The sequence below is a fragment of the Monopterus albus genome, unplaced genomic scaffold, assembly GCF_001952655.1.
Source record: "Monopterus albus unplaced genomic scaffold, M_albus_1.0 scaffold34.1, whole genome shotgun sequence".
NCBI lineage: Eukaryota > Metazoa > Chordata > Actinopteri > Synbranchiformes > Synbranchidae > Monopterus > Monopterus albus.
The window spans coordinates 5,573,966-5,588,528 of record NW_018127914.1 but is presented as its reverse complement, the minus strand read 5'-3'; the positions used below and the strand labels follow the sequence as shown (position 1 = coordinate 5,588,528).

Genomic DNA, 14,563 nt, shown 5'->3' with positions numbered 1-14,563 from the left:
ACTTCCTGTATGTGGTTTCCTGTCTACTCTTACAGCCTTACACATGTCTCCTATATTCTTAAAGCCAAGTGAACTGGTTAAAACAAAAGTAGATTATAAGGCATCTGATACTATTATAATGCATATGATACTAAAATAAACATGTAAATATATTTGCTAGTGCAGATTATAATGTCAATGCTAGAATTTCATATGTTGATAACTGTTGATAATCTGAAGCCAAGACAATCAGACCTTACACCCACACACTAGTCTCGTGCAGACAGTTTAGTCATCTCAGTATGTATCTGCACAACTTCCTGTTGTTCTGAGTCTCTCTGCACAAAGCATTTCATGGACAAAGGTCAAACAGATTAAACAATTATTTGAACAGTTTTGCAAATACATAACATAGCACTATATCATTTTATCAAGAATTTCTTTCTACAAATTCTAATTCCTTTCCCACCGCCAATAAATGTGGTGTCATGTAGCTGTCAGTGTCCACTCTGGTCCACGACCCCCTTAAGCAGAATTAATGAATTCTGTAGATTCTTACATTCATCTCACTCAATCAGAAATTTCTCCAGGGCAAAGGAGGGTGGGGATACAAATTACATGTGATGTCTATTGATGAGCTTAAGAGTCACAACAATGAGGCTATTTAGGGTTTGGACGATGATCAGTTAACTAGACGTATCACGGTTGGATACGTGTTCTCACACCCACTCGGTCCAAGAAGGGTTTAATACCTTGTCGCACACACATTTTACTGCGCAGGACTTTGGCTTCTTTCTCTCTGCAGAAAACTGCAAACTCTCCACCAAACTGCATGTGAGTATCAGCAGAGATGCATAACGATCATCCTTTTACATTTTTTATTGTTTCTGCACAAGAAGGAAAAGTATTAGAGTCATTTATTTTACTTAAAATGTACCAAGTTGTTCTTCAGTATGTTGATTTGTTTAAATATTTTAATGTTTCAATAATAAGCTCAATATCCACACTCAGTGAGTTTAATTACAACTTTTCAAAAAGAAACTTTAAAATTATGACTGTGCTTCCAGATTTAAATTATTTTGACTACATTCTAAAACCTGCAAAACTTTTGGAGAATTATTTGTCATTCTCTCGCTGATCAAATGCTGCACTGCCAGCGGTTACTTTTTCTGGTCAGATTTCTTAGGTTATGTAAGAGTTCCCAGTACAGTAGGTGGCCCTGTTTCCTTTGCTGTATGCTTCCAACCCTTCCTATGACCAACTGAAATAACAGCTGGCACCTCATCACATAGCTCGCAGACGAGGAAAGGACAATACCTTAAGAAAACAACAAACATTAATCAAATGTGGAATGGCGTGTACTGTTAGAAAGTGTTAGAAGACATTGCTTCTTTATGGTGACACATTAATCTGTTCAGTTTAACATTTAAAACTCTGTTGGCTTTACTTTCTCTGCTTATTTCTTGTCCTTTGCTGCAGCATTGATACAATCAACTCAATGATTCATTTAGTGTTATCACCAGGAAGCAGCCAAACGTTTTGTTGTCGTTTTGTTTTAGGAGGACATTACATTAGCATTAATCAGGGATTCTGTTTTTCTTCCAGATTGATTTGGTTGATGTACATCTGTTTTAGTTGGAGATCCTCAAAGGTCAAAAATGCACTTCTGAAGAACTCAGGTTCTTTCCAAATATATTTGCAAGTTTACTTGGTATAGATGTGTATTATTTTTCTAATAAATATCTTCCTGGTCTTTATTTATTATTCTTCCGTACATTTTTTGGTCCTTAACTACTTCAGCATACTTTCAGCTAGAAAAACCATTCAGGTATCAACATGTTCAGCTTTTTCAGGACATGTGTGGATCTATTCAGAATTTTCCTAAACTTCATACTTTTTAAACTAGTGATTTTTAGCAAAATTTTGCCCATTCAAATAAATGGGGAAATTCAACTTCAGCATACTTTCAGCTATTAAAATGTTCAGCTCTTCAAGGACATTCATACTTCTATTCTGAATTTTTCTAAAACTTCATACCTTTTCAAATATTTAGCTTTATTTTGAAAATTTTGCCCCATTCAAATGAATGGGAAATTCTACTTCAGCATACTTTCTTGTTGATTCTTCACAAAAAATTACAGTTTTATATCTTTATGTTTGAAGCCTGAAATGTGGCAAAAGGTCGCAAAGTTCAAGGGGGCCGAATACTTTCGCAAGGCACTGTACTTTCAGCTATCAAAATGTTCAGCTCCTCAAGGACATTCATGCTTCTATTCAAAATGTTTCTAAGCTTCATACCTTTGAAATACTTAGCTTTATTTTGAAAATTTTGCCCCATTCAAATGAATGGGAAAACTCAACTTCAGCATACTTTCAGCTAGAAAAACCATTCAGGTGTCAAAATTTTCAGCATTTTCAGGGCGATCCGTCAGCATATCAGCATCCACATGCATTTTCAACAGGAAATGCATTTCTCTAGTTTCCTACATAGTTTCTTGGAAATAAGTGAGGAATTATAGGGAGTTGATTATCAATTTATTATTGGAAACTTTATTCTTTTGAATTGTATACTTACCCGTTAACAAATTTCACATTTCAGGTTATACTAGCAATGAATCAAACTCAAATGGAAGTATGCTAATTCAACACCGTCTCCATTTTCCTTTTAAGTTGTACCAAATCATATCATCCCCGCCCCCAGGAAACTTCAATGACACTAGGAAATACTACAGTCAGTAAATTTTCACCAAATATAATTATATGCTTGGAGCCAAATGTTAGTTCGCTGTTTTCATATTTTTATAGGCTTCGTTGTACTGGAATGAGCCTCAGCATTTTTTTACTTATATATGTATGATTTTTGTCTGTTTCTAGAGCAAACCATCTCCACCATGTCTCTTCTCACCCACCTGCTGGCGTGTCTCTTTGGTACGGGCTCCTGGGTCTCCGTCAACGGTCTGTGGGTGGAGCTGCCTCTGATCGTCCCCCACATCCCAGAGAGCTGGTACCTGCCCTCATACCTCTCCATTCTCATCCAAATGGCTAACATTGGGCCTCTCTTCATCACCCTGATGCATCGCTTCCACCCTGGTGTCCTGAATGAGACAGCTGTCATATATGTGATCATCAGCCTGGGCACTGTGGCCAGTTTCTTGCTGGGTTTCTTCTGGAAGGACACGGCTGTAGTGGCAGGTGTTCCACGCAGTGTGGCCCTCCTTGCCTTAACTTTCTTCCTGGCTACTGTCGACTGCACTTCCTCTGTCACCTTCCTACCCTTCATGATGCGCCTTAAGCCTCAGTATCTCACCACCTACTACATTGGAGAGGGTGTGAGTGGCCTCCTGCCTGCTCTGGTGGCTTTGATCCAGGGTGTTGGGGTGGTTCACTGTACAAACAACACACAGTTTTGGAACCACACCCTGAACTCTTACAACAGCTCTGTGACCTTTGACCTCCAGGCCCAGTACCAGCCAGCAAACTTCTCCACTGAGGTGTTTTTCTTCTTCCTGAGTGCCATGATGCTGGTGTGTCTGGCGGCGTTCCTGCTGCTGAACTACCACCCAGATGTGGCCAGGGAGCATCCCAGCAGTCGATCCACCAACAGGGTGAAAGAGAGGTCTCAGAAAAACAGGAAGTGGGTCGAAGAGAAGCCCATGATGGAGCCATCCAGACCTGAAAACCATAAACACAGAAGCAGCTTTGGCACTGGTGCTTACAGCTGGATGCAGGTGTTTTACATCTTTGCGATTCTGGCCTGGGCTAATGCACTGACCAACGCGGTGCTACCCTCAGTGCAGTCCTACTCATGCATGCCTTATGGGAACAAGGTCTACCATTTGTCAGCAACCATGGCTGCTGTGTCCAACCCTCTGGCATGCTTCATCGCCATGTTCCTCCCCATAAGGTCAAGGTCTTATGTATAAGCAAAAAAAAAAAAATCTGCTCATAGTTCAGAGAAAGAACCAGTGTACAGCTCACTGTTTCATACAACCAAGATCTTCTATCACAAATTTACCTTAAAGCTTGACAATCTTGACCTTCTGTACTCAGTTTGCATAAACAAAACAGGCCCTTTTACAAAGACAAAAAGTTAAAACCAGAAGAGTAAAAATGTTTATGTAAAAATAAAGCACTTTAAATCTTTAACTTGTAAAATGTGGACAAACTGGCAGAAGCACTCTTATTTTAAAAATAATCTTCTGATAGGGTTCAGCTGAAAATGCACGTCTTATGATGCCCCTTGTTTCAAGAAACAGATTTGTTTGTTTTTACTGTTTTCACTTTAAGAATGAGTTTAGTTCATTAAATTGGACAAAATGTGCAGGAAAAAACAGCAGCCTTTATTTACTGCATATACAGTGGGTACAGAAAGTATTCAGACCCCCTTAAAGTTTTCACTCTTTGTTATATTGCAGCCATATGCTAAAATCATTTAAGTTCATTTTTTTCCTCATTAATGTACACACAGCACCCCATATTGACAGAAAAACACAGAATTTGACATTTTTGCAGATTTATTAAAAAAGAAAAACTGAAATATCACATGAATACTTTCCGTACCCACTGTAAAGCGTATCTGAAGAATAGTAATGTCTAGATGACTGTTTTCAGTAAAGATGAAATCTAAGTACTGCCTGAACCTGGTTGGAGAAACATTTACACCTTGGTTGGCCACAACTTAACCATCTTCACATAAACCAATTTCTTAAATAGGACTAAGATATTTTTATTTTCAGGCAGCAGATAAGACATAAAAAATATTTTTAATTGTTATTAATAGATTAACTGCTTCGCCTATTTATGTCAGAAAATGACAAATGTCCATCATGATTTCCCAGTCAGCATGACAGAAAACAGAAAAGCAAATTCTCATGATCAGGGACCTGAGAACAGTTAAAGCGCAGCATTTTTCAGTCACTTATTACAACTGTTGCTGTCATTAATTAACTTATCTTTTCAGGTCTACCTGAGATTTATAACTGTTAATGAATAACATTTGATTGGACTAACTGGCCTTTCATGTTTGCAAACCTAAAATTACTTTTTTCAGAGTCACAGCTTATTTCGCAGATTTAATCAACACTGTGTGCATGCTTCCACATGTAAACAGTAATACAACTAACAATAATCAACTCTGGCTACAGAATCAAAGCAGTTTGTCCTGAACCAGCCATAAACCTGTCACCTACACCCCACAGATCCCTACTGCTGATGGGGGCCCTCTCAGTGATCGGCAGCGCAGTGGGAGCTTATATAATGGGCATGGCAGCGCTGAGTCCGTGTCCGCTGCTGGTTCACGAAACCTCAGGTGGTGTCATTATTGTGAGTACATCGTTGGGCTTCACTTACTAAAACATCCTACATTATCCTTGCACACAGGTGTTCGGTGTGAAAAATTAGCTTATAGACTCTCCTCTGCTCCACAGGTGTTCGCCTGGATCGTTTGTGTTCTCACTCTGTCCTATGTGAAGGTGATCATCGGTGTGATCCTGCGTGACGAGGGTCACAGCGCCCTCGTGTGGTGCGGAGCTGTAGTGCAGCTAGGCTCTCTGCTGGGAGCTGCCACCATGTTTCCACTGGTCAGCGTGTACAGCTACTTCTCATCAGGAGACCCGTGCAACACAAAATGTCCTTAAAGAATTCATTTGTTAAAAGGAAAGCAAAGATATAAATACAATGCACTACTTATAATGAAGCGGCCCTGACCATGCTGTGTCAGATAGGACTGCAAATGTCAAAGCAGGGAATCAATGCTCTGTGACAAATGTGTTGATAGATGCACTTTGGCCCTCAGGAGGTTTAGAATCTGGGTCCTACTGTATGTCTGACAGCCGTACATGTGACTGCCCTAGAAGGTGGTTAATGAGGATTAAACAACTAACTGCATGCTTTTTGCTTTTATGTTAGATTTGTTGAAAAAGAGAAGACGGGTGGCCAAAGAAAATTATTAGGCAAGGCAGCTTTATTTCATATACAAAGGCAATTCGAAGTGCTTTACCAGAAAGAAAAACAGTAACAGCATTAAAACCAATAAGCATTAAAACCAGATTAAAAAACATTTGACAGTTGAAGATAAACCATTGTTAAAATGAGACAATATACATAAATTGAAAATAAAAGCAAATAGAACATAAAAGGCCTAAAACACAATTATCTGTCAGTTATAGTGCGGAAAGTGCAGCATAGAAACCAGTGCAATCAGGGTAGAAGAAAATAGAGTTCTCAGTTTAAACTTAAAATGATTATTCAAATTTTTTTTAAAAGCTAGAAAAAGATGTTTTACATGTCATCATATCATTTACTGTATGATATATCACACCCTTAAGATAGAATCGTAGAAGTGTTGGAGAAGGAACCTTAAGCATCTTTCTTTTTTGTGACCTGATAAGAGAACAGACACACAGGACAATTAGAGAATTATGAACAAAATAAGCACAGGTTTTTATGAATGAAACACAAGTAACTGTTGTCCATAAATACATAGCTATGTACACATTCAAATGCATGCTTTTGTTTTCTTTAACAACCACAGTCCACCCACACAGCTCTTGTCATTTCATCTGCCTTTTCTGAGGACTGGGTGAAAATCTCCCCACCCTCAAGTTTTGTTGTGGGACAACTTCACTTTAATTTTTCATATTTGCACATAAAGTTTAATGATAGCATTTAATTCCCAGCATAGCTCCACCCACCTCCAACTTGAGCACATATATAATCAAAAAATGGAAAACAACCTGTGTGAACGTGTAGTGTCTCCACAGTGGTGGGTCAGACATTACTAGTTTTTGCGAAAGTTAAATAATAAGGCCTGGTGTTCCAGTTTATCGCAAAGGAAGTTGATGAGATTGATGAGCACTGTGTAGACCAGTCAAGGTTATCCACACCAAACCAGTTTTCTGTGGGCTTGGCTTTGTCTCAAGGGCATCACCACAGTGGAGGGACTTCATCAAACTGCTGCCACAAAGTCACTGTATGCTGTTTCTAGTAAAATGTTAGTTACCTAGAGGGTCACACTCAAACCAAACCAAAGCTATATGCAAAAGTATGAAGAAAGGGGTTTCCATAAAGTTCACGTGGTGAATTTTACTTGACGACAATATCTGGTGCTCAGCACGAAGCCAACAAATGGTTAATGGTTTTCTAAAATATACAGCATACAAATAAAACATTATTTCCATATTGCCACCAGCACAGACACTATTCTAAGAAAGGATGTCCCCCTGATTTACATCATATTTTCATGTGTGTCATATGACCATGAGGTGCATCATTAAGTTGTCCATTCTTTATAACTATTATTTTTATTAATTTGAAGCTACTTCTGAGGCAGAACCTTGCAAAACTAGCTATTAACATGCTGTGGGTCCTTATATTGAACTTTAACTAACACGATTTCCTTATCACAAAATGTTTGCCATTACTAAAATCTCCCTCCCACAGATGCTAATTTCAGCTCTAAATACAGAAGACAACAGACTTGTTCACTAATTCAAAAGGTCTGATTCCAGTAAATCTGCTTAACTTAGAGTTCACGAATTGTTCAGCATTGTCAGATTTGGGAAAATCACTTTTTTGATTTGCTGTTTAAGCAGGGACACAACTTCCCCTGGGTGGAGATGTAAAACAGTGGATGCACAACACTGGCAGCAGACAACAGGAGGATACATGCAGGTACAATTATACAGTCATAAGTGTATCTATCCTTAGTCTTAATCTTTTGCATGAAAGTCACTGGAATGTAAAAACACAAGGTGGTGGTTGAACTACCACAGACGACTTTGAAGGCTCTGGTCATCTTTTCTCTTCCCAGGGTGGACTTCTGCAGCAACTTCCCAAAACTGATGCTGAAATGCATCATCATTACAGTCGTGAACGACAACACAAAGAGCGAGACAAAATCTAAGATTTCCTCTGTAGGGTCGAACGGTTCACCTTCTTTAAAAACAGCTGCGAAAGCAATGGGCACAGAAGTGAGCCACACGATCACAGCACAGACCTCCCTGTATCGGTACTTGCTCAGCAGAGGGTAAGACGTGGGGTGAATCACAGCCACATATCTCTGGATGCAAATAAAAGACAAACTCAGAGGCCCTCCGATTTGTGCGTACACTAACAAAAACTTGAAGACTTGCGTCTGGACAGAGGGAAACCAAAACATGACAATTAAATGCAAAGCAGACATCAAATATTGGATGATGTGGAAAATAGCTAAATTAAAGTTCAGGATGTCTATGCTTGTGGATGTGAGGGTGATCCACAGCAGCCTGGTGATCACCGGCTGTCCCATGAGAAAAGTAACGATGTCGGTCAGGGAGAGGAACACCATCTGGCCCGGACCAAAAACACAGCTCCCAGGTTGGCTGGAGTTCTGGTTGTCTGGAGCCATCAACTTACCAGAGTGCGGTTCACAGCTGAAAGAGTCAAACCACCAGAGAGAAGCTGCTGATGGAGAAAAATGTAAATTATCTTAGTTTGTCCTTCAATACAAAGCTCAGCGAGCTACAGAAACAAACACTGTAAAATTCATCACCATTTTCTGTTTCTTATGTCTAAAATGAGACAACTTTCTTAAAATTATTTAAAATAAGTTTTGAGAAAAGCCAAAAGAATCTCACTGTACTATTGTTAGAAAGTAAAACCTTTAGAGCTTACTTACATTTATAGACAATGATAATTGAAAACATAAAATTTTGCAACAGAATATTGATTTTTTTTTTTTGACGACCAATGTCAAACACAAAAATATCAAAAGTAACTTTAAATATATTGCATTAAATTTGCTATTGTTTTAAACTGTTGTTCTAAAACACCAACCCATCAACAAGTGAAGTCTTACCAGGTGAGCACCAGTGCCACTGGGATGACACCAAAGAGCTGGCAGCATGATAATCTACATTCTGGGTGAAAATGGCATCTGATTTTCCTAAAACACAAAAAGGCAGGTGCGAGGCAGCTGAGCAAAACCAACAGCTGGGAATCTGGCACATCCTGATTTTCATATCAGCCGAGTGACATAATTACATAGGTTTAAAAAAATGCTGAGAGTCATTGCATGTTTAAACTAAAAACCACCCAGTGTCAGTGTGCCCCACAACAACTCAGTGTCCGTCCACCCGCTGCACTGGGGAAGCTTTGTGAAACATTCTGGGACAGTTCCGTTTAGATTCATGTAACTGATTCACACGAAAGAGTGGTGATTTTTATTTTTTTTTTTAAGTTGTACTCAGCCAGTGATATAGATTCTTAATGAAAGGGTGAACTCTGTGGACACAGGAAAGATGGTGCACGTTGTGCGGTTAATGGATGTGGGATTGATTTCTGCTTTAGTACAAACAAATCAAACGTACTTGCAGGCAAAAGCTTGATGGTTCCAAAAACAATCAGTGTGAGAAGAGGATTTTTCTTTTCATGCTTGAATGTTTGGAAAAACCGAAGATGTCTCGATTTAATCACAGAAGTAAAATGCAAGTTATTTTATTTCTGTGTTCAAATGTTGGTTTCTGGTTTTGGTTTTATTTAAGATTCCTGTGACAAACACTCTGCTTTGTAATGTGATGACAAGCAGAGAGTATATTTTCCGACTTCATGTCGACAGTCAGGCCGTACAGCTGAAGAGAGATTGATTATTTATTGACAAATACACAAAATAGATAACAAAGCAGAACTATGAGTTGCAGACTAACAGTAACCTCTTTCGTAAACATTTCAGTATGGCCTCTCTCATGCCCTTCAGTAACATGGATTAAGACTCATAAATACATGTAAAACTGAGCACAAGTGTGTAATTCAGTTTTATAAGAGCACAAACAAATTAATCCACAAACCACAGTATATAGGTTACTATGTAAAAGAAGCAGTAAGATAAACATGGATAAACATAGCTCATGCTAAGAGAATAAATATGAAAATACAAAAACAAACATTAAGGATTTATATATTTGTATTGCTGTTCACCGTTATTAAGTATTCTTTGGATTAAAGAGCTTCTCGGTTACAACGCTGATTGTTTACATTCTTTGAGACACTAATGCTACCTGCACATTGCATAGCTTCCAGGGAGGAATAAAAGTCAAGCTTAGTCAGAACTGAGATGATTTTTTCTTTGATAAAAGTCCAACTAGCTTTACTCTAGCAAACTGTTTACTTAGTAATTTTCAAGTCAGTATTATTTCAAAAAAATGACTCCACATCCTGTGACTGTTTTTTGTATACTAATAGTGTATAAAGAGCTTGGACTGAGCCGTTTGACTTCAGGTGACTTGTCGGTGTAACAGAATAACTACTAATACCGGAGGTGTTGTGGTTAAGTGCTGATTGTTGGTCGTGAATGTATTCAGTTTTATTTGTCGCAACAAAAGTCCATACAAACGACCAAATAGGATTTGAAGCGAGACTATGCAGCTTTTGAAATGATAGCTGCATAAATGTTATAAATGACAACCTGAACTCCTAAGAAATGAAATGCTCATCCGAACGGACATTGCTAAGTTGGTTTGCTCACTTTATGACATCTCTATTTGTGTTAGTGTTGCAATATGTCTTAACCACTTATGTGACACTTGTGGCCAGCATACGCTGGTCAGCAAAAGCTTTGTTATCTCGCTGTAAAAATCTTGTTTTAAAATCTGAGGTTGGTCTTATGAAGCCATAAGTCCAGCCACGTCTGTCCATTTCCAGTCAAAGGCACTTCTCTCTGTAACGCCAGATAGGCAGACTGAAGCAATAAACACACTGTATATACAAATTACATAACTCATAAGCACTGAGTCATTTACAAACCAGAGCAAAAAACACATATAAAAAAGTCTTGGTCCTCTGAAAGCATACTTTGTTGTCTGAGCTGGGGATGGCAGGTTTGGTTGCTACATACTCAATTTAGATGTCTCAGAAAGTCGTTCATGGTTTATTCCTCGGATTACTTTTGAGTAAAGGCATTACATATGAAAAAGAAGGCACACACTGGACCCTGGTCACCTGGACAGCACATTTACATTTGTTCTTTTTGCATGCTGTGAATCCAAGCATGCAAAGCACAGAGTCAGTTCTGTTTGGTGTTTTGGTTTCCTGTGCCACTTTTGTAGGTGATGGGAAACTACGCGTGGCTGTGGACAGAAATGCTTGAGAGGTCGTTCCTGATGATCTCATTGACTGTGAAGAAAAACAGAGAAAAAGATGTTTATGTACAGTATAATAAGTAACATCTCCAAAGGCCCTGAAATCCTTTTTCTCAGCCAGTTTCTCACTGAGAGATAGTGAAGCATTCTAACATTGCTGCTAATGTTCGAATACTTCAGGGTGACACATTCTGCACGCGTGTTGTTCTCTGTGCTTGTCTCATGGGTTTGAAGCAGCCAGGAACAAAGTAATGTCACATATTTCCATACAACAATCAGAATTTAGAAACATTTTAATCAAAATCTGATGACAGTGAGTTGGTGACTTGTTAACTTGCGTTGCCAGGACACTGTCAATAAAAACATATCAAACAAACCCACAGAATCCAGATGCAGCTCCTCAGAGTTTCTGTTAAAATCTTATTAGGTAATATGTAGGGTTTCTTTTACTATTCATTTGCACTTCTGTTTTTGGTCATCAGACAAACTTTAGTCCAATAATCTCTCTCCTTTAAAGTCTGTTTGGCCTCCACTAGCTCACCAGGGAAACATCTGGCTCTTCAGCTTCTATAGTTGCTAACTGCTGGCTAGCTGTTGGGTTGTCGGAGGTTTTAGGGCTGAAAACAGCTGCCTGCTCTGGCTTGAAATAACACTGATAAGAGCAGTGAGAGAAGGAAAAAAAAAAAAAACCATTACACTCATGGGCCAACAAATCGTCCTGTTGAGGGAACCTGCCGAGTTGAGTGACAACTGAATGTGGACTTTTTTCCATTGTGAATAATATTAAAATATTTATTAGTGCAGCTTTAAGGCACCATACTCCACCAGTGTGAATACAACTCTCTGAGGTACTATATACAGGACCTGTTATTTCCTCTGAGTCAGCCTCACTGAATCACTTTATATCTGAGATCCCCAGACCTTTTTATCAGGAGAGATGATGCAACCTCCTGCTGTCTCTACAGGATCCAGGTGCATTTGTTTATCTGTTTTTATTAGCTGTGTGCTTTGGCTGACGGAGGGCTGGTGATGCAGTCGAGAAGACTGACTAAGACTAAACCAGAGGAATACACAAAACAGAGAAAAGGGCAAATCAGTCATTTTTGTCTCATTAAAAGGAATTAAGATGGTTCATTGTTCATGAGCTTTTACTGTTCTTATCTGTGAACTCATTGATTACTGTGAAGGGATAGTCTCCACACATAATCCCACGTTAAGCTGCTTCTCGTATTTTTAAATCAGCCACTCGGTTCAGGTTCAGGCCCCTCTCGTGGCTCTCACACAGACGAGAAATACCCCTGGACCTGGTCCCAAGAATCCAAACCCGTGGGCTGAGGAAGGAATTCCCTCTGACTTACTGGACGCTGGAAAAGCAGCACGGAAACCTGGAATTTCCTTTCACACAATAAAAAGAGTCTCACTTGCATTTATTTTTGTCGCAAGCATTGGAGAACCCTTTCCTTGGCGAGCCAGGACAGGCACAGCCACTTCCAAGTAGAAATACCACTCATTTCCTATCACGGAGACGACGAGGTGTATGTGCAGCAATCCTCATCCCCCTCAGCAGCACAGGAAGCTGCTACCAGGGTAAAAACAAAAAACACAAGAGTGTGTAATCATCACCTAACCTGTTTTCTGGACAACAGATCACCCAGCATTTCACTGAAGCTGTTACAAATACAGAGCACAGAGTGACACAGAGTATTCATGCCGTCTAGATGTGGAATTAAGGTGTTTGGCTGAGGGACTGCTAGAGGATGGTCTCCTAAGAAGTCTGATGGCTCCAGTGCAGCAGCGATCTTGCATGAGAGTGTCACAGAAGCACATGGACACATCCAACCTAGAGGGTTATGTGACTCTGAGGGCAGGGTGCGATCACAGAAACATGTCTTTGGGAAGAACTTGGCAGCGTGGAGGACATTTGTCAGGACAGCGGTGACATTCCTAACCAGGACAGCACAGGATAGTAACTATCAAAATCAGGGATGAATTTTGGCATTCAGATAGTGTTCCTCATGGGCCATACGAGTCGGAATAGATTTCACACAATAACAAAAAGCGAAAAATACGGAAATCAGTCTGAATCACTATTTTGTTCAGACATAAAACTTCTTTTGTCCACAACATTTATGTTGGTGTCTCCTTTGCCACGGCCCACTTTTCACTGTGCCGTCACATTTGATATGGAGGATCTAATTGGAAAAAAATTCAGTCTATTGATCACTAAGTGTGTTAACAACAAAATTCTAAAAATGGGCCCAGCACCAGTGCGACATCTGTATCATGCAGCACCTCTCTGGTAGCATGGATTTACTCACATTTAGAGATGCTGCAAACTACTCACACCATGGGGGTGGGGGTCTTTTTTATTTAAAATAATGTCGTGTTTTTGATTTGATTTTGGGAAAACAAAATAACTTCCTTACATTGTACGTAGCCTTGATGAGGAGAATATACACCACAGCCACAAACAAATGGCTGGAAAAAAATGATTCAGTTAAAAAATATATGACAAATCCAGCGGAGCAGCTGTTCTGAGGTTTTCAGTCATATCACACCGTCTTCATCAGCAGGTGGAGTTCGTCCAGTCTCTAAGAACTTTACGTCCATGTTGCCTGAGGTTCAAAGTTCATTCTTAAAACTGATGCAGTCAGAAGGTCTAGGACAGTTACTAAACTGACCTCGAAGTGAGCTTTTCTGTTTCCAGGGTCAAGACTGACGTCTGAACCTGGGATGAAAAGTCCTGGAAATTTGATCATGATCATGTGATACAGTCGCTGGTTCCAGAACAGCTCCTTGGACTTTGCGGTGAGATTGTTTTCTCATCTGCCGTTTTCAGCTTCAAGCATGAACCTCAGATTAACTGCAGCTGAGAAAAAAGAGAGTTTGGGAAGGCTAAAGCCCATATATCATGGAGCTGCAGTCTACTGTGTGCAGATTATTTGTGGTCATTATTCTATTTTATATACTTACTGTAAATCTTGCATGTCGTATCGTGACAACATTTTTCACTATTAATTTAACACAAGACACAGCACAGTCAGAATTGGGTCTAGCTTTGCTGTTATTTAAGAGCAGGAAAGTAGAGCTTGATATGAAGTTATCAAGGAACTGGCTTCCTGTCCCATGGAGGTCCACGGCAGCTGGAGCTGCCTGATACAGCCTGACACGCTAACCAGGAAACCTCCAACAAATGAGGAAATCCCTAACAATTAGCAGGACAGCGCTGTTTGCTTCATTAAAGGCTGAAGCGCACCAATGTGATCCAGCTTGTAATAACACAGTACTACAGAGGACCCGGTCAGGTGGTGACATATTCAACAGCCTCCATGAACACTGTGAATAAATCAACCAAGAGTCCAGAACTGAGACAATGAGAGAAAATGACTGGGAGGCAGAAAACATCACAAATCCCTCCAGTTCTCTGCCACGTCAAATCCAGGCCACAAGCCACGAGATGTTCTTGGCCA

At 39.7% G+C, this 14,563-nt stretch overlaps 2 protein-coding genes across 4 annotated transcripts in view; one reads left to right on the top strand and one right to left on the bottom strand.

The window, feature by feature from the left end:
- The first annotated feature begins 761 nt into the window (after positions 1–761).
- Positions 762–5,638, top strand: slc52a3-2a (solute carrier family 52 member 3-2a). Of its 2 annotated transcripts, XM_020597673.1 has the most exons (4): positions 762–813; positions 2,854–3,883; positions 5,178–5,301; positions 5,406–5,638. In XM_020597673.1, exons 2-4 carry the CDS (start codon positions 2,871–2,873, stop codon positions 5,613–5,615), a joined length of 1,347 nt encoding a protein of 448 aa, XP_020453329.1. In that variant the 5' UTR covers positions 762–813; positions 2,854–2,870; the 3' UTR covers positions 5,616–5,638. The 2 variants fall into 2 exon arrangements, with proteins under 2 accessions (XP_020453329.1, XP_020453330.1); XM_020597674.1 differs by lacking the exon at positions 762–813 and having other exon boundaries at positions 2,848–3,883.
- Positions 5,639–10,151: 4,513 nt separating this feature from the next.
- The window catches only part of nfatc1 (nuclear factor of activated T cells 1), a 36,230-nt gene continuing 31,818 nt past the window's right edge, over positions 10,152–14,563 (bottom strand). For both annotated transcript variants that reach the window (XM_020597668.1, XM_020597667.1), the window contains one exon: positions 10,152–11,127. In XM_020597668.1, the coding sequence (XP_020453324.1) occupies positions 11,072–11,127 (56 nt within the window). In that variant the 3' untranslated portion in view covers positions 10,152–11,071. The remainder of the gene's footprint in view (positions 11,128–14,563) is intronic.